This window comes from Megascapheus bottae, chromosome 1 (genome assembly GCF_031878675.1).
Source record: "Megascapheus bottae isolate mThoBot1 chromosome 1, mThoBot2.hap1, whole genome shotgun sequence".
Taxonomy (NCBI): domain Eukaryota; kingdom Metazoa; phylum Chordata; class Mammalia; order Rodentia; family Geomyidae; genus Megascapheus; species Megascapheus bottae.
The window spans coordinates 105816516-105839678 of record NC_143509.1 but is presented as its reverse complement, the minus strand read 5'-3'; the positions used below and the strand labels follow the sequence as shown (position 1 = coordinate 105839678).

Genomic DNA, 23163 nt, shown 5'->3' with positions numbered 1-23163 from the left:
GCCAATTTGGCAAAAAGTTAGCAAGACCTCATCTCAATCAATAAAGGTGCATGTCATGGCATGTGTCCCATGTGTCACCCCAGCTACACAGGAGGTATAAAATAGGAGAATGTCAATCTAGTACAGCCCAGGTAAAAATGGGAGTGGCTACTGAAAGAAGAAAAAAAAAACTCCAGCAGGACACAGAAAGAGAGGGAGGAAGGAAGAGCAAATGCAGTTATGCTATTCAGTAGACACTATGTAAAAAATGACTATGGAACTTGTGGACCAGGACAAGGAAACTGGGAGAAAGAAAAGGAAGGGATGGAGGCCGGGAGTGTGGCCTAGTGGTAGAGTGCTTGCCTAGCATGCACAAAGAGCTGGGTTCGATTCCTCGGTACCACATACATAGAAAAAAAAAAAGCCAGAAGTGGTGCTGAGGCTCCAGTGGTAGAGCTCTAGCCTTGAGAAAGTCCAAGGACAGTGCTCAGGCCCTGAGGTCAAGCCCAGGACTGGCAAAAAAAAAAAAAGAAAAAAGAAAAGGAAGGGATGACATGGTTTAAAAAAGTAATGCACTCACTGACTTATAAAAAGGTAGCCCCTATTACAACACATTAGTAGTAACAATATTTTTTAAATAACTAAAGCAAAAAGAGCTGGGGGCAGCTGGCTCAAGCTGTGGAGCACGTACACTGTAAGAATAAGGTCCTACTTCAAACCTAGTAACACCAAAAAATAAAAGATAGATTTTTTAAAAACTTTTAAATCAATCCACATAATTCTAAATGATCCATATCTACAGGGGAATCATAACTGGAATTTTAAAGCTACATATTAAAATGTATAAAATTCACTGCTGCACCTAAAAAAAATTAGGGGAAATGAGATGAGAAGCACTGATGCATTTAAAGATAAAAGATTGAGATTATCTTAGCATCAAACTCTCAGAAACGACTGAAATAAATCATAATACCTCCCAACAATGACAAAAAAAAATTCCAGGTAGAATGCCAATTAAAAGATAAAACAAGACTGGTTCAGGTGGCTCACGCCTGTAACCTAGCTACTCAGGAGGCTGAGATCTGAGGATCGCAGTTCAAAGCCAGCCCGGGCACCAAAGCCCATGAAACTTATCTCCAATTAACCACCAGAAAACCAGAAGTGATGCTGTGGCTCAAGTGGTAGAGTGCTAACCTTGAGCTGAAGAGCTCAGGGACAGAGTCCAGGCCCAGAGTTCAAGCTCCATGACCCAAAAAAAAAAATTATATAAGCTAGCAGAAAAAATATAACTACACTGGAAGAATCAGGTGCCAGTGGTTCATGCCTGTAATTTAAGTTACTCAGGAAGCTGAGATCTGGAGGATCATGGAGGGAAGCCAGCCTAGGGATAAAATTCTATAATACTTCATCTCCAAAATAACCTGCAAAAAGCAGATTGGAGGCACTAATGACAGAGTACCAACTGAGTAAGCTGTGAGGCTCTTAGTCAAACCATAGTACCAACATATACACAGAACAGAGTACTAAGAGAATGAAAACCAAGCCACAAAATGGGAGTTACCCATGAAAATCTTATTTAAAAAAAAAACAACTAGCCAGATTATATCAAGATCTTCTGTAAAGGCAATTAGAAGTGAACAAACAACACTATTAGTAAAGCAGCATAAGATAAAAAAATAAGCACCCCCAAAACTAGGTCTCGATGACCAATGAATATGTGAAACTATATCAGTCCTTATACAGAGGTGCTTCTTAAGCTACATACCCACCAGAACAAGTGGAGTGAGAACCACAAGACTGATGAGAATGCATAGCACATGCATGACTGCAAGTGTGAGATTCCTGACCTCTGAATACCTGATAGTGCCTGGCACAATATGTGGCTCAAAATGGTAGCAGATGCTGGCCTTGAGCTGAAATGCTCAGGGAAAGCTCCATGACCAAAAAAGGAAATAACAAAACTCAATACTAAAAATACAAATCATATATGTACAACTACCGATGTGAAAGTCTTTGTAATACAAAGCAAGGGTTACAAAGCAATGCAAAGAATGTGATCCCATGCTTGTAAGACACAATATGGAAATAGGATAGACACCACCACTCATTTAAAAATATTTATTGAGCATGTACTATGTCCCACACATAATGTACCTGGAAGTTATCTACACACTTCACTGCCCATGCAGAGCCCGTCACATGCACTGCTGGCTGCCAACCCCTCCAACTGAGCTATAGACACACTTGGTGTCTGCCACAGACAGCGCTACAGCACAACTCTGCACCATGTACTTCTCAGGAGCTGAGTAAGGGCAGCAGGGAGACAACTGGCACAAAGCATCAACGTCACAGTTACAAGTACACAGGCTGACATGCGTGTGTCTGAGAAGTCTAGAACTATACATGGCTGGGAACACATCCACTACAACTGCCCCAGGTGGCACAGGGGCCACCACAAGGCAAATACCTGCAGGCGCAGGCTACTCTAGAGGGACAACACTGAGATGGAGTCCAAAACAAACTTGACATCACCCACCAGGCAGGGAGAGGCCGTCACGGGTGAATGCGTGTGGCCTTTATGACAGGTGTGTACATGGCCAGGTGCACCCTCACCCCGTCAAGAAGGGCACCAGGCCTCCAAAGCAAACTTTGGCTGTCATCTCCAGATAGGAAAGACTTTCTCTCCAACCTGAAAGATAAAATAAAACAAATCAGATAATGCACCATCTACAGTGGACAATAGCATTTCATGATGAATTATCATGGAAGGAAGAAGAAATGGCATTCAGGTACAGACACCTAAGTGACATTTAAACTTTCAATACACAATTATCACCAAGTAAAGAAGAATCATTGGACCACAGTTATTTATTTTCTTTCTTCCTTTCTTTCTTTTCCCAGTCCTGGGGCTTGAATTCAGGGCCTGCACACTATACTTGGACACTTTTTGCTCAAGACTAGTGCTCTGCCACTTGACCCACAGCTCTATTTCCTGCTTTTTTCTGAGTATGTGGTACCAGGGAGTCAAATCCAGGGCTTTGTGCATGCTAGGCAAGTATCCTACCACTAGGCCACACTCCCGGCCTCACGCTTACTTTCCTTCCGACGTTAACCCTGACTCCAAGAGAGAGAGTTCCATTTCCCAGTAGCAGCTTAGACCTGCAACCTGTCACCCCCACTTCCCAAAGGCTGAGCAGTCCTTCAAAACTCTACATCTCACCCACGCAGATGTGATACGCCAGTGCTATGGAAAGGATGCCAAGGCTCCACACGGCCTTCTTTCTGCCCTAAGGTTTTCAGGACAGGACAGAAATGGCCCCAAATGGCATAGGTCTCCTATCAATGCCCAGCTGTGTCGCCAAACTCCCTGAGTACGGATTAAATAAAGTGACGTGAGAAGAGTACGGGCCTCGAGCCATGGCCAGGTGCAAATAGGCATTGGCATAGTTATGAACCCATCTTCCTAAGGACCTGCACCCACAAGGCACACTTTACAACTGTATCTTACTTTTTGAGATGTAGGGTCTTGTCTGGAAGTGACAGCCCAGCTCAGAGTAACAGACATGTGCCTTCTCCACACTGGGTTTCTTTGCAATACAACAGAACCTGTGACCACATCTCCTGGGTGGACTGGAACTGGGTCATCCATCATAAACAAGGTCTGCTTCCAGTGGGTAGTGCTGCAAGACAGGGCACAATCACCTCCAAGTCTGATCCAAGTCCCCACAGGCCCTCCTGGTGACCCAGTTCTTGTGTCTCACACTCTGCGCCCTCCTGAGAGCCTGGGGACACAAAGCCTACTTCTGGGGTTAATCAAGATACAGAGACATCCTAGCCCTGAGGTCTAAGCCTGTATGGGACACAACAGTATCAAAGCCACAATAAGGAGGCAGATATATCTTGCTTCAGACACAGCAGGTGGGACATTCTGGACACATTTCAGGCTCTAGGAGGTAAGGACAGCTTACCTGGGCAAGCAACTGAAAGGGGACTGTAAGGTCACCCAAGATCAAGGACCCTAGACTCCCTGCCCACACTGGTGTCTACCCAGGAGGACAGGACCCCTTGCTAGGAGCAGATGCCCGGCAGAATTACTGGGGTTAGAGTGACACACGCGACCGAACAAGGCCTATGAGAAGTGTATTTAGATAGCTGTAGCCTGGGTAATCCTGAACAGCAGGGCTCTCAGTTGTGTCTACCATCTATAGCTCTAAGGGTCTAACATACACAGACCCAACCACTGCCCAGTGGCCCAAGCCTAGGCCATCCCTCAGCTCTGCTCATTCCCCAAACATTTTGCTCCTCCTCTCCCCCCTGAACTGGGCTCAGGGTTAAGGTGCATGTCCAGTGGGTCTCCGGCCTGCCTCCTCCACCAGGGCTGAGGGCCTGGGAGCAGCCAAGGCCTCCACATCATGTAACAGCACTTCCACATCACAGAAACCCATCAAGTGGTCTAGTCAGCGTGTGGACACCTTGGGCAGTGGCAAGAGGAGAAACCTTCTTGGTTGGGTGACCACATAACCCTCTTGAACCACATAGCCAAAGGGTACCCAGAGCACAGGGGCCCCATCTGCTACTCACCCTCTCCATCACTCTCCCTACGCCCACCCCCTATACCCACCACCGCCACCCCATGTTCCCTGGGTCACTCACGGGTGCAGGGGGCCGGTGCTGAGCACCTGTTGTGGCTGTCCCTCCTCCAGGCTCTGGAACTGCACACTGAACCAGGCTGTGAAGCCATGCAAGGTGCCAGCCTTTTGGATATCAAAGCGCAGCTCGCCACGCATGGTCTGCACTCAAACACAGTAGAGCATGCTGGGGCCACAGCCTTCAAATGACCCCAGTCACAGCTCCAACCTTAACTCTAGTCCCACCCCACGTCTGAGATTCCCTGGGCCATGCAGAGAGGCGGGAGTGATTCAGATTCTGTGCTCCTGGCAGCTGCCTCCTTAGATAGCACTTACTGGGCCTACCCCTAATCCTCACCATGAGCCAGACAGAAATTCTACTGTCAATGATAGCTGGAAATACCAAAAGAACATGTAATTCAATTGCTGTAATTCAGTGACTGTAATTCAAATGAAAACAACATGATTTTGAAAATGTCAAGTTATATTAAATAGGCCTAAAAATAACTGAAGATACTAAGAAGGAACTAACTATAAAGAAAAATGATGCAAAAACCTGAAAGACAAAATTAAAATAGAACACAAAAGAGAAAAACAGGAAAAGTAATACAAAAGGAGTACAAACTTGTATCATATTACTCACATAATACAATAATGTACCATACACACCCCACACTTTCTACAAGTCTAAACTCCACCAAGCAGGTGCCTAGCAATTTGCAGGCAGTGGATTAACATCTGGAAAAAGCAGGCTGCCCTCCTCTTACCTCTAGGTCAGATATCTGCACAGTTCTCATATCCAGCTGCAGTATGGTACAGGGCTCAGACAGACAGTCTTCAGGCTTTAAGATATGATTATACTTGGGCTTTGAAAAAAACTCCTTGATTGCTAAAGATCTGGTGAAAAGGCCAAGTACAGACACAAGGTCATTAGGCTTCAAGCAACCTGGCATCCGTGGGAACTCCTCCTTGCAAACAGTATTCATCCCTGCTTTCACCCTGGGCTTGAAGGAACCCTGGCTACCAGCCCCTGCCTAGAGAGGCACCCAGCCTCAAACTCAGGAAGCAAGAAACAAACAGGAGTCTCATTATTATACAAACCTGGGACTGACCATCCTCATCTTGCTGCCCCATCGCCCATCCCCAGTGCTAACCCTAACCCTTTCCTCTTATATCAGGTCCACATCCCCACTCCTTTACCTAGCTCTGTGCTCATCCCCTCTTGTACCCATTCTTTTTTTTTTTTTTTTTTGCCAGTCCTAGGGCTTGAACTCAGGGCCTGAGCACTGTCCTTGGCCTTTTCTCAAAGCTAGAGCTCTACCCTTGAGCCACAGCACCACTTCCAGCCTTTTCTTCCCTGTGTATGTGATACTGAGGAATTGAACCCAGGTCTTTATGCATGCTGGGCAAGCACTCTACCACGAGGCCAAACTCCTGGCCCCCTCCTGCTCTTTTGCTAGGTGTTCCCTCAACAGAACAGAGCTGCCACCTGAGGCTTGTTCTGCAATAACCAACTCAGATCTGGATGAACAAACAAGGAATGACAGAGGAGGGAAAGTGGGAAAAAAGGATAGGAATCTCTAGGTTCATAAAAGACAAGTCTCCTAAAACAAGCATGACTGTTTCTCAGAGGATTAACAGACTGCCTCTGAGAACAGATACACTCCTCTAATGTACTGAGCATTCAGCCCTTCTCTCTTGCCAGAAACCCCATAGTGGACCCCAGTGTGTGCAGGTCACTTACTTAAGTGCACTGAGGTTGAACTCATAGGCGTTGTCCCAGAAGAGCACCTTGCTGTGGTAGTCTTTGTCGGCACTGCAAGGCACCAGGTGCAATGCAGCTGCACTTGGCCAGATGACCCCATCCTCCTTCAGCCAGGTGTCACGGGCATACAGGATGGACTCGATCATGAACTCAAACTATACAGGATGGAAAGACACGTGGAAGACATGTCACCAACCCCTCGCCATGTCATAGTCATCACAGAGTTTCAGTCAAACTATCTGGCCTGGTAAGAACTAGACGGTTAGTCTACAGATGCATGTCACAAATGTCTGCCATAGAATAGATAGATTTACTTTCTAATTATTTCCAAGTAGTTGTACAAGGGGGTTTCAAATAGACATGTTCAAACACATGTGTAATGCATTCTGATCAGATGACCCCTCCCACCATTTTTCACACATATACACACACACACACACCCAGACTGGATTCAAATCATATCACTGAATGTTTACATTGGGAGTCAAGGGTAGCAAACTACACAAATCCTCACCCTCACCTATCAAATATATCTGGACAAACGATGGATTTCAAAGTGCCCCTAAGTGCCGAAGGACTCCAACTGCCCAACAATCAGTAAAGCATCACTAGAATTTTCACCACCCTGTGGCTAAAATCCATCCTTAAAAGCCAGGAAATCATGTAGCCACCATGACTTTCTTCTGGATGCTAAGTCAAAAAAGCACCTGCACCATCTCCCCAAACTCCATACCCTCAGGAGGAAATACTCTGAGGAAGCCTGTCATCTAGGTGACTCAATGCGCCAGCACAGACCAGAACTCCATTCAAAAGGAGAGGGTAAGGAAGGACGGAGGCTTGGGGCCTTCACACCTTGCGATATCATGGGTAAGAAACAATGTAGGACTTTGCTTTTCCTAATTATCTGAATAGGTTTTATATAGAATAAAACATGCTCAGTATGGGAAACAGAAAATTCAAAAAAGCACAAACAAAAATAAAAATAATTGCTGAGTACTGGTGGCTCACACATGTAATCATAGCTACTCAGGAAGCTGTGATCTGAGAACCATAGCTTGAAGCCAGCCTGTGCAGAAAAGCCGATGAGAATTGCCTTCACTAAAACACACAAAAAGAAAAGAAAAAGAAAAGAAAAAGCCAATAGAAATAGCACTGGGATTCAAGTGGTAGAGTACTAGGCCTCAGAAAAAGAAGTTCAGGGACAGCACTCTAACTTTAAACCCCTGGACCAGCAAAACAAGCAAATACACAAACAGTAAATAATAACAATTATAATAATAAAAAGAAAGCACAGTGCCTGAAGGGTTATTATCGTATCACTCTGCTGATGATCTTTAATCATTATTCTATATATACAGTCTCCCTCTCTCTCTCTCCCTCCCTCCCTCTCTCTCTCCCTCCCTCCCTCCCTCCCTCTCTCTCTCTCTCCCTCCCTCCCTTCCTCTCTCCCTCTCTCTCTCTCCCTCCCTCTCTCTCTCTCACTCCCTCTCTCTCCCTCCCTCCCTCCTCTCTCTCTCTCTCTCTCTCTCTCTCTCTCTCTCTCTCTCTCTCTCTCTCTCTCTCTCTCTCTCTCCACCCACCCCCATACAAATGTAACTTCAATTTTTTCTTTTCTTCCTCCATCTGACCCCACGTGGGTCATCAGAACATGATGCAGCTACCTGGCCTAACTTCCTTCAAACTCCCCATCCTGAGCATTCTGAATGCTGTGATTGCAGTGAGCACCAACACACTGGGCTACCGTGAACACTTTAAAATACAGATTTCTACACGTGTGATGGCTTGCTTAAGACCTTTCTAGTTAAAGATGTATAATTTCCGTGATGTTTCTTAAAAAAAGCTGTACTAAGCTACAATGGCAAACAGTAAGCACAAGTCTAGTCTCTTCAAGATATTTCCACTGCTTCCTAGGCATGTCCACTGGCAAACACTGCCAGTCCATTAGCTCCCCACCTGCCCTGGTACAATCTTTTTTCCACTGTCCATGAAGCCACCACACAAGGCCTGCCCAGTCTGCAGGAACTCCATCATGTCCTCCTCAAAGTGCCAGCTACAGGGCTCAGCCTCATGACAGTGTCACTATTGGAGACTCAGCCCTCCCCGGACCTGACCTAAACCCAGAACACAACCTCCCAACAGGCCATGATTTGTCTCCTACACTCAGACTAAAGCTGCACAAGGTTCCATCATCACCTAATCCACAGGTGCCTCAGACAGTGCCCCAGCTTCCAGACCAGACCGCAGGTAGGAACCTGGTTTCCACTCCTTCCAGACCTTGCAAGCTCCTGCTCTTCACTCCAATTGCTTCCTGCGCTCTCCATGTCAGAGCTGAACCCAGGCAGCAGCCATGCCCCCCTCACTGGACGGGCACTCTGAAAGGTCATGTGCCCACCAAAAACTCACTCTTGGTCTGTCATCTTTCCATTCCACAGCTGTAGTGGCAGCAGCAGGTACTAAGTGAAAACTTACACTAGGGACATTTATTTAGGGGAAAAAACAACATTCACTTTGTGGACCTAGATAATGCCTCTTTTCCTGTATTATGCTACTGATAAGTCAGCTGATCTCTTGACAATATGATTCCAACAGAGCCAAAGTCCTGATGTTCTCTGCTGTAATTCCCACCATCTCTGCACCCAAAAGCCACTTATTAGTCAAAGGGACCTCGCTGAAAGCCTCAGTCACATTCCACTCCCTTTCAGCCAGATGCTGATTTTCTTTATATTTACAGAGAGAGTAGAGAGACCAGGGCACTGCTCTACCTGTGAGTGAACACTGGAAAGTATGAGTGGATTGGCAAAACACACACAAGTCCCACAGTTGCCAACTGGTTATTGAGCAGCAATGGGGCTAGCCTACAGCAACCAGAGCCACAGAAACCAAGCTACTGCTGACTGAAGAAACAGCCTTACCTTAAGCCCTGGAGTTCACAATATCCTGAGGAGATCCATAAAAAAGTTATTTTAACATGGACTTCAATCGTCCACAGTTTTTTCTTTGTTTGTTTGTTCGTTTGGGTCATGGGGCTTGAACTCTGGGCTCTTCAGCTCAAGGCTAACAATGCTCTACCACTTGAGCCACAGCTCCACCTTCTGATTTTCTGGTGGTTAAATGGAGATAGGAGTCTTATAAACTTTAGTAACTGGGCTGGCTTTGAACCTCCATCCTCAGATCTCAGCCTCCTGAGTAGCCAGGAATAGAGGAGTGAGCCACCAACACCCGGCCATAGTTATTTTTCCATAAGTTAAAAATGTAAGACATTAAGTCAATGTTCTCACAAGAATGAAATCAAAATAGAACATGATCTTAGAAGACTCCAGGACAAGGAGTGTAGAGGTCCCTTCACTCTAGCCAGTAGTTGCAGCCTTACCAGTAAGCAGGTCCCCATCCACTCAGACACCAGCACATCCACCTTCTCAGGCAGCACCACATCCTCCACCTTCTGCTGGAACACGGTGATGGTGTCAGCAAAGCCGTTCTGCAGGACCAGCTGGCCTGTGTGTTGTGCCATCTCGCTGGCCTCCACAGCATACACCTGCAGGGGCAAGATGTCCATCAGCCTTGTCCTGACTTTATACAGTGACCCATCTGCTCTCTTCTGGGCAGAGCCAGCAGTGGTGGACAGTGCAGGCAGGGTCACTCAGCTGTAGCCTGAGACAACCAGATTCAGGTTCTCAGGCGAGGGTCTAGGAAAGCACCGGGATGCTGGTTCTTGCTCAACACAATTCCAGCGTAGTAATCACTGCAGTAGATACCAACCTCTTGTCTACTTGTCAAGCTGTCACAAGGCTGAAGTACAGCTCAACACAGACTTGCAATAAAGGTAGGAGAAGAAGGCCTGCACCAAGGGAAAAGAGGCCTGTGCTGGGTCAAAGCATAGGCACATAAAAAGCTACATATCAGTTCTGTATTGAACTGAAATAATGCCTCATGCCACAGTCCCATAATAACATTGCCAATCACTTCTGTCTTGTCTTACTCTACTCATGCTTCTGGCATCTAGTAAAGTTCACCACAGCCTAGGCTACAGCTGGACCAACCACCTGATTCAGCCACTTGAACCAAACATACACAGTGAAAACACAATGAGGTCCATACAGTCATCCTGAGAGCCAGCCACACAGTAGCCATGTGTCAAACCCAAACACTACCCTGGGTCTCGGCCTCTGCACAGACACCTGTGGTCCAACTCACCGCCTTGGGCCTGGCATGATGTGCACAGAAGAGGCTAATGATCCCAGTGCCACAGCCCACGTCCAGGATGACCTTGTCCTTCAGGGACTCCTTGTTCTGCAGGATGACATTGTGGTATTTGGTCGTTCGGGGCTGGTCTGCCAACATTTCCAAGTGAAGTTTCTAGAGGGAACATGTCAAGAATCACTGCAAAGGGCCAGGAGAGGGGTTTAGTGGTAGAGTGATGGCCTAGCATGCCTGAATCCCTGGGTTCAATTCCTCAGTACCACATACACAGAAAAAGCCAAAAGTGGTGCTGCGCCTCAAGTGGCATAGCACTAGCCTTGAGAAAGCCCAAGGACAGTGCCAAGGCACTGAGTGCAAGCCAAAGGCTGCCCCTCCCAAAAAAAAAAGAAAAGAAAGAAAAAAAGAAAGAAAGAGGAAGGGAGGGAGGGAAGGAGGGAAGAAGGGAAAAGAAAATCACTGCAAAGACCTGCACTGTGCTGAGATCTGGTCTGAGGAAGAGGATGCCATAGCTGATGCCCCTAATGCCACACTTAAAGGTTTACACAACAAATAGGTTTAAAAATGAAAAGATCTAACCCTTAGCCTAATTTTGATTATGTTCTAAAAACTAAGTGCCAGTGATTGTATATAGAGATTCCCTTCTTGAACACTTGTTTGTTAAACATGTCATTTGAAATATGATGTAAAAATCAATGTTAATAAATTATTTAATTTAAAAAAAATCTAACTTTCACAGAGGAAAAAAAAGTAATCCACTGAGTTAATCATCCCCAATTAAATTACTAATGATGATACCACAAAAAATTTAACTTCAGTATCATGAACTGTCTGTAAGCTACTTCTATTGCTTTTCAGTTGTGAATGGTACTAAACACTGTTATAGATTTCACCCCCACAAAAAAACAACAAAAAAAGAAACGATCTAGCAAGCCAAGAGATAAGAATGAAAGAAGAAAAGAATCATCTTTCTAGCTTATACAGAGCCAATTGAGGCTCTCTCTGTCTCTCTTCAAGAGCTAAGTGAACAAAGAGCAAGTATAGATAAACATCAGAATGGAAGAGCAGACACCACACCATCAGGAAAAACATTACATATCTATGCGATATCTCCAAGAGAAAATACTGGACACATCATGGGATAAACATGAGGGTGAGGCAGCTGGAGGTCCCAAAGGTTTCTCTTCAAAGAAATTTAACTTCAATTTCTGTGTCTGAAAGCTGACACTATATGGATGAGGAAGTCTGGTGTTGAAGCTGGGCTTGGCCATAGCCTGGGGTAGAAAAACACTTGATTCAGAGGAGGCAGAGAAAAGCTTCAGAGGCTAGTAGAACTCTGGTTGTAAGAGATAATGCCACAATGCTGTGACACCAGCTGATAGGCACCACTGAGGGTAAGAGGGACACAGCCAAGTAGTCACAATGCTGAGGAAGTCAAGAAGGGGCCGCCTTTAGGGTCCTCTGGCTTCTCACAAAGATACTGCTATAGAATGAAACAGTGGAATAGACCAAAGGAAGATATAGCATGAACAGAAAGGCCTCTTGTGCCATGTGTACTTTGAATATAAAGACACACTGGGCTGGGGTCAAAAGGATGGAGAAGGTGGACCATGCCAGCACCACTCACAGGAGAGCTCAGCTAGTGCATGGACATCTGACAGAACAGATGAAGACGTCAGTTTACTGTGAAGGAGTCAGTTCCTCAAGAGGGCATCACATTCTCATTGTTTTTGTACCTAGCAATAGTCTCAAAGCACAAAGTGTAAAAACCAACAGAATCAGAAGGAGAAGCTGTGACGTGGGGGCGGAGATCCCAGGAAGCCATTATGTCACGTCTATGACGACCCCATGGAGCTCTTCCTCCTGACAGTGACCAAAACCAGAAATATCCAGGAGCAAACGTAACAGGAAAGTGCTTAACTTGTGTGATAAAAGCCTTAAAACCCCCTAACATAAAATGAGGCCTGCACACCAGGGAGGAGGTCGACACCACACACACAAAAAATACATTACTTGTCCCCAATCACTTCCCACCCTGTGCAGTGCTGGTTCAATGGAGGGGACCACAAAATGATGATGAAAAAGTTTCAAAGCCATAAACACCGAAGGCTGCCAGGAGGCTCCTAAAACCCAGAGCCGCTGAGCTGCTGCCTCTTGGACCTTCCACAGCAGTAGAGGTGACGAGTCACAGGAGAGACTGCAGGTCAGCCTAGAGTCTGATGGGACAGGAACCGGGTGGGGACCAAGCACCTGTGGGAGGTACTAAGCTGGGCAATTACCTTGCTCTTGGCAACAAATCAACTCCACTTGACTTTAGGGATCTTGTTTAAAACATGACAAAAGTAGTTCTAAAAGAAAAAGGAGCATGAGCACCATCACTGAAGAAAAGCTCTGTGAGCGGGCATCTGTCTGGGGAGGCAGGCTTTGGCTTTCCTTTATGGAATAAATCCCAAACTGCGTGCACAATAGAGAAGCATGTTCAACACAGTAAATGTTGGAGAAAGTGCATTAAAAGTCTTGGTGCAGGGCAGCCAATCCCCATGTGATCCAGAGAGCTTGCACACAAACCTTCCCCTAGGGCCATGATACCGCCTGTGCCCAGGAACTCCACACTGTTTCTAGAGGCCCCCAGTCCAGTTTCCAGTAGATATGCGAGCCATCTTAGCATTACAGAACTGAATCCAATGCTACATGGTCCACATTTTCCTTCTATTCAACATCCCTTCTGTGACATTCATATTGCAAGTAGCTATATCTACTTTTAAACTGCCAGGGACACAATGGCAGAGCTGAGCAGTGTGAGACCTAAGAGCTGCTGGGCCAAGAAAAAGGCCCACACCCTGATCTAAACTAAACAATAGGGTAAAACTGACAAAGAGACCACCATCAGCTGAACAGGGAACTTGAAAAGCAATACCAGAGTTCCATAGCTGCCAAAGTATTCTTCATCCTGCCAGGTGTCCTCGGAGTCATACTCGTCCATCTGCTTCCCAACATGGTTCGCAGGTATGTACCCACAGCAGCCTGCTCGCTCACCCCACCACCAGTCAGCAGTAGTTTGTCTCAGGATAAGGATTTTTTCTCCTCTCAAAAAACTGAGCTGAAAAAAACAAAACAACATAGCACAAAGTTAGAGGATTTAACTGAGATCCCAGTAACTGGCATCTTACCAGTGGGAAATCTCCATCACTGGTAACCCAAACAGACTTCCAGAGGAAGCATCTAACTGAGTACTGATGGCTCTCACCTGTAATTCTAGCTACTCAGGGGGCTGAAATCTGATGACTATAGCTCAAAGCCAAACTTGACACAAAAAAAAGTCTGTGAGACTCATCTCCAATTAACCATCAAAAATGCTCAAGGCTACCACCCTACTCCTAGAGCCATAGCCCCATTCTGGTTTTCTAGTAGTTAACTAGAGATAAGAGTCTCAAGGTCTTTAGTGCCAGGGTTGGCTTTGAACTGTGTCCCTCAGATCTCAGCCTCCTGAGTAGTTAGGATTACAGGTGTGAGCCACCACCAACACCTGCTTTTTTTTTTTTTTTTTTTTCCCCAGTAAGGCCTCACTTTTTGCCCTGACTTGATCCTGCCTGGACCTTGAACCTTCTATTTATACTCCCCATGTGCTAGAATGACAACCACGCACCATCACGCCACCACAGTCGATATGGTGGTTTCACAAATGCTTTATTAATGGACATGGGATCACACAAAGATTGCTGGTCTTAAGCAACGATCCTCCTGATTTTCCCCTCCCAAGTAACTGGAATTTCAGACATGAATCACTGCTTCCCACCGCCTGCACAAGTAGTCAATCCTGTTCCCCTGCAGCAAAGTCTCCAGGAAGACAGAAGACCTGGACAAGCTCTTCCCTCCTAGCAAGTGTGAAGGCCCTCCTCCCTCAAACACCACCACCATCGGCTGGAGCTAAGAAATGAAGGCTAAGTACAGGTCTTGTTGAATCTAAACATCTGAACAGTTGAGATACTGCAGAAGTCACAGCTACCTGGGTTTCATCGGTGGCAGCATAGTCTGCGATGGCCACGAACTCCTCAGGCTGGGGCTGCAAGGGCACACTGTCCTGCAGGAGCTGCAACTCACCACCAAAATCCTCGGAGTCTTCCTCCTGCTCACCGCCAAGGAGACAGCAAAGTGGAGTTTTGTCCTCTCCACACCCCTCCCTATCTGCCTCCACCCCTCACCCAGCCCAACCCCCACCAAATCCTCTCTCCCCCTCTCCCTCTCTTCTCCCTTCTCTTTCCATTTCCCCCTCCTTCCCTACTCTCCTCTCTCCCTCTCTCTTGGCCAAGAGTTTGGACACTTTCAAATAAAGACTGTGGGGAAAAAGTATATGAATTACATGGGCGATTGTTACTGGCATAATCAAGAACTATCATCTTCACTCTACCTGTAATGTAAGATGATTTGTAGTTTAAAAAGAATGTCCCCCCCCCCCAAAAAAAAAAAAACAGGAAAGAGGCCCATTCAGAAGCCTCAGCTTCACCAACAACGCTTCTTAAAGTGACAAACCATTGGTCTATGGAAGGTGCCGGAGACCTGGCATTAATTTCCACTGTGTCACCAAAGCCTAGGTAGCCCGGCTATGCCCCATGCAGCAGAGACCTCAGGGAGCTCCTGCCCTCTGCCCCATGCCTCCTTCTATCAGAGCCAGGTAGCCAGCCCTCACTCAAGTGGCAGAGCCTCAACCTATCCTCCATTTCAATGGAACAACCCTGACCAACATGTAGACCTTAAACAAATATTCCTAAACATAGAACTAACCTATTTCATATTAGCCAAAGTGAGGAAATATAACAATGCACACACACTAATTAAGACACCGATATTTTTCCTTTAGACATAGCTTTTTTTTTTCTTTAATAAAGAACACTATGAGCCAAGAGTGGGGGCTCACGCCTGTCATCCTAGCAACTCAGGAGGCTAAGATCTGAGGATCAAGGTTCAAAGCCAGCCTGGGCACTAAAGTCCATGGGACTCTTATCTACAATTAACCACCAGAAAATCAGAAGCGGTAGAGCACTAGTCTTGAGCTGAAGAGCTCAGGGACAGCACCTAAATCTAGAGTTCAAGCTCCATGACTGACGCAAAAACAAAAACACAGTCGCCCTTGTTTTACATTTTGCTTTTCTCAAACAATACCTCACAGAAAACTAATTTAACATTTCCAATGGCAGTGCAATATTCTATAAAGTATGAATTCTACTTGATTCTTTAGCCATTCTCTACTGATTTTCTCTTGGTTACTGTGGACCACTATAAACACTTGCATGTGAAGACATTTAATTTCTGTGAAAAAGACTGACAGCACTGAATATAAACATTCATTCTTAGGTTCTCCCCCAGAGGGCTCATCACAGCACTGGTGCACTTCTGTGAACCTCTGGCATCGACCAGCATCACCATTGCCAATAGCATTGAAAATGGTATCTCAGCTATTTAATCTCAGTTCTTTGTTTATCGTATTTTCACAGGTTTCCTGGTTGTCTAAAAACTGTTCTTCTAAGTCCAAGGACAGTGCTCAGACCCTGAGTTCAAGGCCCAGGACTGGCAAAAACAAAACAAAACAAAAAACTGTCCTTCTATAAAAGGCCCCTATTTGTTTACTTACTTATTCTGCCCATCAATTGGCTATTTGCCTTCTGCTCATCAGATTGAAAGAACTCTATACATCATACAGATATTCCTGGAAATCTTGAACACGTTTTCTAAAAAATACAGTGTTCCTGTTTCTTTCACTTAGAACCAGTGAACATCAAGTCAGATCAACAGAAATTACCCATACTGAAGCACAAAAAGTGAAAAAAAATGAGCACAGATCATGAGATGCATGAAACAGTATAAGGCAATCTAACGCATACTTGAGCAGTGTCCTAAAACAGGAGAGATGAGGCAGGTAAACTAACTAGAGAAAGAAAAGGTAAAAATTTCCCAAATTATCAGCAAACATCAGATTCAAGAAACTCTACTGTCCCAGGACAGATAAACAGAAAACTGAAAAGTCAAATGATAAGAAAAAAATGTGTAGGGGCCGGGAGTTTGGCCTAGTGGTTAAAGTGCTTGCCCAGCATGCACTAAGACCCAGGTTAGATTCCTCGGTATCACATACATACAAAAAAGCCAGAAGTGGTGCTGAGGCTCAAGTGGTAGAGCTCTAACCTTGAGAAAGCCCAAGGACAGTGCTCAGGCCCTGAGCTCAAGCCCAGGACAGGCAAAAAAAATAAAAATAAAATAAAATAAAATGTGGCCAGTGGAAAGAGTCCACTGAACTTGTTAGTGAGATGCCCTGTATTCGGTCAGAGCAACAGCGCAGAAAACAGCATCTTGAAGGTGCTGAAAGAAAAAACAATACCCATAAAAATCCTTACCATGCTAAAATATTTTCCTAAACAAAGGCAAACACAAAGCAAGGTTGATAAAATCTGACACAGCAAACCTACACTAACTACAAAACAAGCTGTTCAGGTTAAAAGAAAATGCGCCTATGTAGGAACAAAGAATGCAGGAAGAACTGAAAGGGCTCTGAATAGGCAAAGATGAGAAGCTAAAGAAGTATTTCTTAAAGTTAATCAAAAGGTTTGTGATAGTTTAAATCAGCAGTAATAATTTATTCTGGGGTTTATAATATAGAACTAATATGTTACAAGGACAAAATATGAGAGCTGGGAAATAGAACTTATAAGATATTTATACTGTAAAGTGGGGGGAGGACTAGAATAAAGGTAAGGATGTACACGACAATTTCACAGAAACCCACAAAATAAAGTTAAATTTTTTTTTTAAAAAGTCTCAGCTTAATTTTAATTATGTCCTAAAATTTATGTGCCAGTGATTGCATATAGAGATTCCCTTCTTGAACACTTGTTTGTTAAATATAACATTAAAAAACAGTGTGAATAAAATCTTTTAATTAAAAAAAAACAAGCCTGCAGTGGCTCAGACTTGTACTCCTAGCTACTCAAGAGATCTGAGGATTGTTGTTTGAGCCAGCATGAGCAGGAAAGTCCATATGACTCTTTTTTTTTCATATATTTTTATTGTAATTAATAGAAAGGTTACATTATATTCACCAGATAGAAGGTACGTTACGTCACAAATATTGACACCCTTTTTCATAAGACTCTTATCTCCAATTAACCACCAAAAAGCTTGAAGTGGAGCTATGGCTCAAGGGTAGAATGTTAGCCTTGAACAAAAAACTCAAAGACAGCTCACATGCCCTGAGTTCAAGCATCAGGACCAGTACCAAAAACAAAACAGTTAAGCCAAGAAAGTAGATAATGCAGAAATATAGAAATGCTTGATGGATCCAAAAGAGGGAAGAAATAAAGAAAATGTGATGAATATATGGATCATCTGTTCTTGTTATTTTGATAAAGTATCAAAATGTCAAAATATGATAAACAGAAAACAAAGAGCAGTTGCTAGACTTAATCATATCACGGATTACATTGTCAATGAGCTAAAATATTCCAATTAAAGGGCAAAAATTATCTAAGAACAATAAAAAAAGTCTTAAGAATTAAGCCTTTTACAGAATTAAGCTCTTTATAGAGAAATTCTTGAAACATAAAGACCTAAGACAAGTTGAGGAAATGTGTGTGCACGCACACGCGTGTGTCTATTTTTATTTATAATTTTTGGCATCTTTCTCTCTTATACATATACATAGACACACACACACACACACACACACACACACACACACACACCATGCAAGCACTAACCATAAGAAAGCTAGTACAGGGGGCAGAGAGTGGCCTATTGGTAGACTGCTTGCCTAGCATGTAGAAAGCCAGATTCCATTCCTTGGTATCACATACACAGATAAAGCTGGATGTAATGCTGTGGCTCAAGTGATATAGCACTAGCTCAACGACAGTGCCCAGGCCCTAAGTTCAAGCTCCAAGACTGGCAAAAAGAGGAAGAAGAGGAAGAAGAGGAAGAAGAGGAAGAAGAAGAAGAAGAAGAGGAAGAAGAGGAAGAGGAGGAGGAAGAAGAGGAAGAGGAGGAGGAAGAAGAGGAAGAGGAGGAGGAAAAAGATGAAGAGGAAGAAGAAAAGGAAGAGGAAGAAGAGGAGGAAGAGAAAATTTGCCAGGAGCCAGTGGCTCATGCATGTAATCCTAGCTATTCAGGAGGCTGAGATTTGAGTATCATGTTTCAAAGCCATCCCGGGTATAAAAAGTTCATAAGACACTTTCTACCTCCAATTAGCCATCAGAAAACCAGAAGTGGTGCTGTGGCTCAAGGGATCTAGCCTTGAGCTGAAGAGCTCAGGGACAGTATGCAGGCCCAGAATTCAAGTTCCAAGACCAACAAAATAATAAAAAGAGAGAGAGAGAAAAAAATTGAACCCAGAAAGAACAAAATGAAGGAAAGCTGAGACTTGTGATTACAGGCATACACCTATAATCTCAGCACTCAAAAAATTGAGGGAAGAGGGCCAGGAGTGTGGCCTAGTGGTAGAGTGCTTGCCTAGCATGCACGAAGACCCAGGTTCGATTCCTCGGTACCACGTACATAGAAAAAAAGCCAGAAGTGGTGCTGAGGCTCAAGTGGTAGAGCTCTAGCCTTGAGAAAGTCAAAGGACAGTGCTCAGGCCCTGAGTTCAAGCCCCAGGACTGGCAAAAAAAAAAAAAGAAAGAAATTGAGGCAAGAGAATCATGAGTTCAAGACCAGCCTGGTCCTTGAGCAAATTCCTATCTATCCCCTCCCCTTAATAAATAGAATAAAGGAAGTAAAGATCAAAGAAGAAATCAATTCAATAGAAAACAGAAGTTATATTCATCAAAGTATGGTGATCTAAAAATATAAAACTGGGCTGGGAATGTGGCTTACAGGTAGAATGCTTGCCTAGCACGCATAAAGTCCTGAGTTGGATTCCTCAGTACCACATAAACAGAAAAGCCAGATATGGCTCTGTGGCTCAAGTGGTAGAGTGTAGCCTTGAGTAAAAGAAGTTCAGGGGCAGTGCCCAAGCCCTGAGTTCAAGACCCAGGACTGGCAAAAAAAAAAAAAAAAAGATAAATCTGAGCTGAGACCTGGAGGCTTAACACCTACAATCCTAGATTTAAGGATCTTGGTTCAAAGCCAGACCAGGCTTTCATTTACATTAGCAGTAAAGAAAAAATGAAAAAGAAAAGAAAGAAAACAGCATAAATAGGGATCTTCTCTAAGCTTTTGATGGGTCTTCAACATCTTACTAACCCTATGCCTGACACTTGACTCAACAGCAGAGAAAGGCACAAAAGAGAAGATTTAAATTCACCTGTGGACACTGGCAGACTATGGTATTTGGAACAACCTGAGTATCCTTGGAAGTGTATGCAATGCCACTCAGAATGGTACACTGTGCTGACACTTGCACAGCTATTTTGCTAGTTCTTAAAACTCAAGTTTTGCAGCAATCTTTGGAGGGACAGGAACGCTACCTTGCACCTGTGAGATGGCCCCTTGCTCTCTGCCACATTCCCAATTATTAAACATGGGTTCATACATACCACAAAAGAAATGACTTGTGATTCATTTCCGGTGCAGTCACCTGTACCATCTGATGTTTCCATAGTTCTCTCAGGCTCAGCCTCATAACTGCTGCTTGTATTATTTCATTTTCCCTCCATCTCTACTTTAAAAGAAAGAAAAAAACAAGGTGCTTATCATCTTCCATGGTAACTACATTCACTTCTCCTCTAAAGCTCAAGATAAGGAACTCTACCAAAGAGAAGTAAAATGTGTGTGAAAAACAGTGTAGAAATGGAATGTATCATCACTTTTCTTGGTGATAATAACAGGAGTTTTGAACTCAGAACCTCAAACTTGCTAGATAGGCTGTCTACCATTGAAGCCATGTCCCAAGACCTTTCAGTTGCTTTATTTATTTATTTATTGCCAGTTCTGGGGTTTGAACTGAGGGCCTGAGCACTGTCTTTGGGCTTTCTCTAGGCTAGTGTGCTCTATCACTTGAGCCACAGCACCACTTCTGGCATTCTCTATGTACGTGGTACGGAAGAATCGAACCCAGGACTTCGTGCATGCTAGGCAAGCACTCTACCACTAGACCAAACTCCCAGCCCCTCTGTGCTTCGTTTTTTAAAATAAGATCTTGTACTTGTTCCCTTGGACTGGCCCACACTGAGATCCTTCTGTTTACAGCTCCTGCACAGCTGGGATCACAGATGTGTATTACCACTCCATCTTATCCTCTGAAATGGGATCTTTGTAACTTTTTGCCTAGGATAATCTCACATGTCAACTCTCCTACCCTGCCTTGCTCCCCACTCATCACAACTCCATAGAGACAGTTAAAAGCACTGAAAAATTATACACTTCAAATAACTTATCCTGTTTTCTTTAGTCTATAAGGTATTCATCTTATCTCAAAGCTGGTCAATTTGTTTTAGGTCACTGGACTTGGTGACAACTTATTGTAATCCCAGCTATTTCGGAAGCAGCAATACGAGAAGCAAGGTTCCAGGCCAACCCTGGCAAAAGCTGGAGACCTTTCCTTGAAACAAACGACAGCACTTTAACATCAAGAACACAAAATTAGTAATAGAGTGCTAAGCATAAGGTCTCCATTCAAACCCTAGTAAGGCCAAAATACCATGGAAATAATCCGCCTGGCATGTGACGGTTAGCCCGGAGGCCCGGCCAGGCCCCTGCTCGCCCCTCTTCACTTTTCTTTTTCCCAGAAGCGTGGTTACATCTGCCCTGGGATGAACGTTTTTAATTGCCCAGCAATGCTCTGTTTAAAATGAGTGTTTCTTTCAAAATTAAAAGCTGATTCTTGCGGCGCCCGGTGGCCCCGCCTGTCATCCTGGCCACTCAGGAGGCTGAGATCCGAGGATCAGGGTTCAAAGCCAGCCCGGCACAAAAGGACCTGCGATTCTCATCTCCAGGGAGCCTCTGGAAAACGGGTGGGGCGGCGGCCTGGAGCCGAGGAGCCCAGGGACAGCGCCCAGGCCCCGAGTTCAAGCCCCAAGAACGCCAAGACTTGCTGGTGTGGCCACTGTAACTGAACATTTACCACTTTGCCTCTACTGTATCTTCAGTGGAAAGTGGGGCCAGGGTGGGCTGGGGCCCCTGACCGCGGAGGGGAGCGCTGCGACGGCGTGGCGCTCTGGGCGTGGCCAGGGGAGAACCCCGCAGGTGGCGCTCAGGCAGGGACCCGGGGAGGGCGTCGGCTCGGAGGCCTGGCGGTGGGCAGGGCGCTGGGGAAGGGTGCGGAGGAGCCCCTGCGGGGTCCCAGGAGGGGAGGGGCGTGGCCGGTCGGGGGCGGGGCAGGGCCCGTAGGGGACGGGGCTGCGGCGTGACGGGGGCGTGGCCTGCTGGGGCGGGGCGCGGCCGGGGGCGTGGCCTGCCGGGGCGGGGCCGGAGCGTGACCGGGGCGGAGCCTGCCGGGGCGGAGGCGGGGCCCTCTCGGGGGCGGGGCGGGGCCAGGATAGCCGCAGCCCGCGTCCGCCGCCCGCCCAGAGCCCCCCTCACCAGAGTCAGGGGGGCGGAGGCCGCGGCAGGCTGAGGCGCTCAAGCCTGCGGACCCTAGCCTGGCGTATCCTGTCCCACCTGCCGTCCCGCCGCTGAGGTGCTCGTCCAGGAACCTACCTCGGCCGCGTTCCTCCCCCGAATTCAGCGCCTCACCGCAGAGGCGCCGACGCTCCCAGCCACGAGCCCGAGCCACCGCCCTCGGCCCGCGCAGGCGCACCGCGCGCAGGCTGGCCGCGGGGCCGGCCGGGCTCGGCCCGCGCAGGCGCAGTCCGCTCGCACCCCGCCCTCTGGGGCCGCGGGGACCGACACGGCGCAAGTGCGCGGCTCGCGGCCCCGCCCGCGCCAGGCCTCGGCGGCCCGGGCCCGGCCGGGGAGACGCGTGGACCCTGGCAGGAAGGCAGGGAGAGGAAGCGCCGACCGCCCCAGGGCCGGAGCCCGCGGCTGCGGAGCGTCCGGAGGCCGAGCGCGGCGCCCTCGCGGCCCCGGGCAGAGCCGGGCGTCCGGGTCACACCTCCTGCGCCGACGCCGCCGACACCCCGGGAGCGGCCGTCACGCCAGCGCGGACGCCCGCGGGCGAAAGAGCCGCGGAGGGACGGGGGAAGCGGGGCCGCCGCCGCCGCCGCCGCCGCCGCCGCCGCGGGTCCTCGCCCTCCCGGGGCGCCCGCCACGAGGGCGCCGTGGGCACCGGGCGGGGCTCCAGCTGCCCGGAGCCGCGGACCGCCACCCTCGGGCCCTCCAGAAAGCAGCGTGTGTCACGGGGACTGGGCTCCCGTGGAGCTTTATGGCGAACTTCAGGAATCTTTTCAGAAGCCGCGAACATCCCAGGGAAAGTGGGTTGGGAGGAGCCTTGAGGCGGAGGCCCTCCCGCCGGGGAGCGGCAGGCCGCGGGGAGCGGCAGGCCGCGGCGGCCCCTTCTGGGACTGCGCCCGCCGGCTGCCGCGGGTGCAGCGGGAACAAGCAGCACGGAGGGATCTGACATTGATACCGAAATGAAACCAAATAGACTCGTGGAGCCTGAGGAGGTACAAAAATAATAAAATGTGATAGCCGTGAAATGCGACCTCCTGCACGCACCGTGCCCTTGCTTAGCCA

The 23163-nt window shown here is 46.7% G+C and overlaps 1 protein-coding gene across 2 annotated transcripts; it reads right to left on the bottom strand.

Annotated features, from left to right (window-relative positions):
- Nucleotides 1–2083: 2083 nt before the first annotated feature.
- Prmt2 (protein arginine methyltransferase 2) lies at nucleotides 2084–22295 on the bottom strand. Of its 2 annotated transcripts, none has more exons than XM_090351072.1 (11): nucleotides 22189–22295; nucleotides 20088–20212; nucleotides 14576–14695; nucleotides 13487–13669; nucleotides 10567–10728; nucleotides 9743–9907; nucleotides 6352–6527; nucleotides 5375–5504; nucleotides 4633–4769; nucleotides 3488–3659; nucleotides 2084–2668 (listed from the first exon to the last, which is right to left on the bottom strand). In XM_090351072.1, the coding sequence occupies exons 2-11, from the start codon at nucleotides 20148–20150 to the stop codon at nucleotides 2636–2638; spliced, it is 1341 nt and encodes a 446-aa protein (XP_090207198.1). In that variant the 5' UTR covers nucleotides 20151–20212; nucleotides 22189–22295; the 3' UTR covers nucleotides 2084–2635. The 2 variants fall into 2 exon arrangements, with proteins under 2 accessions (XP_090207198.1, XP_090207207.1); XM_090351081.1 differs by having other exon boundaries at nucleotides 20088–20209.
- Between the last annotated feature and the right edge of the window lie 868 nt (nucleotides 22296–23163).

Bases quoted from the DNA above. Each gene is read 5' to 3' on its own strand.
- Prmt2 (XM_090351072.1), bottom strand. From the start codon at position 20,150: ATGGAAACATCAGATGGTACAGGTGACTGCACCGGAAATGAATCACAA. The intron at 10,729-13,486 runs GTATTGCTTTTC...TGTTCCCTCTAG, and splicing joins TTGGCAGCTATGGAACTCTG to AAACTTCACTTGGAAATGTT. The intron at 2,669-3,487 runs GTAAGATACAGT...TTTATCTTTCAG, and splicing joins AAGACCCTACATCTCAAAAA to GTTGGAGAGAAAGTCTTTCC.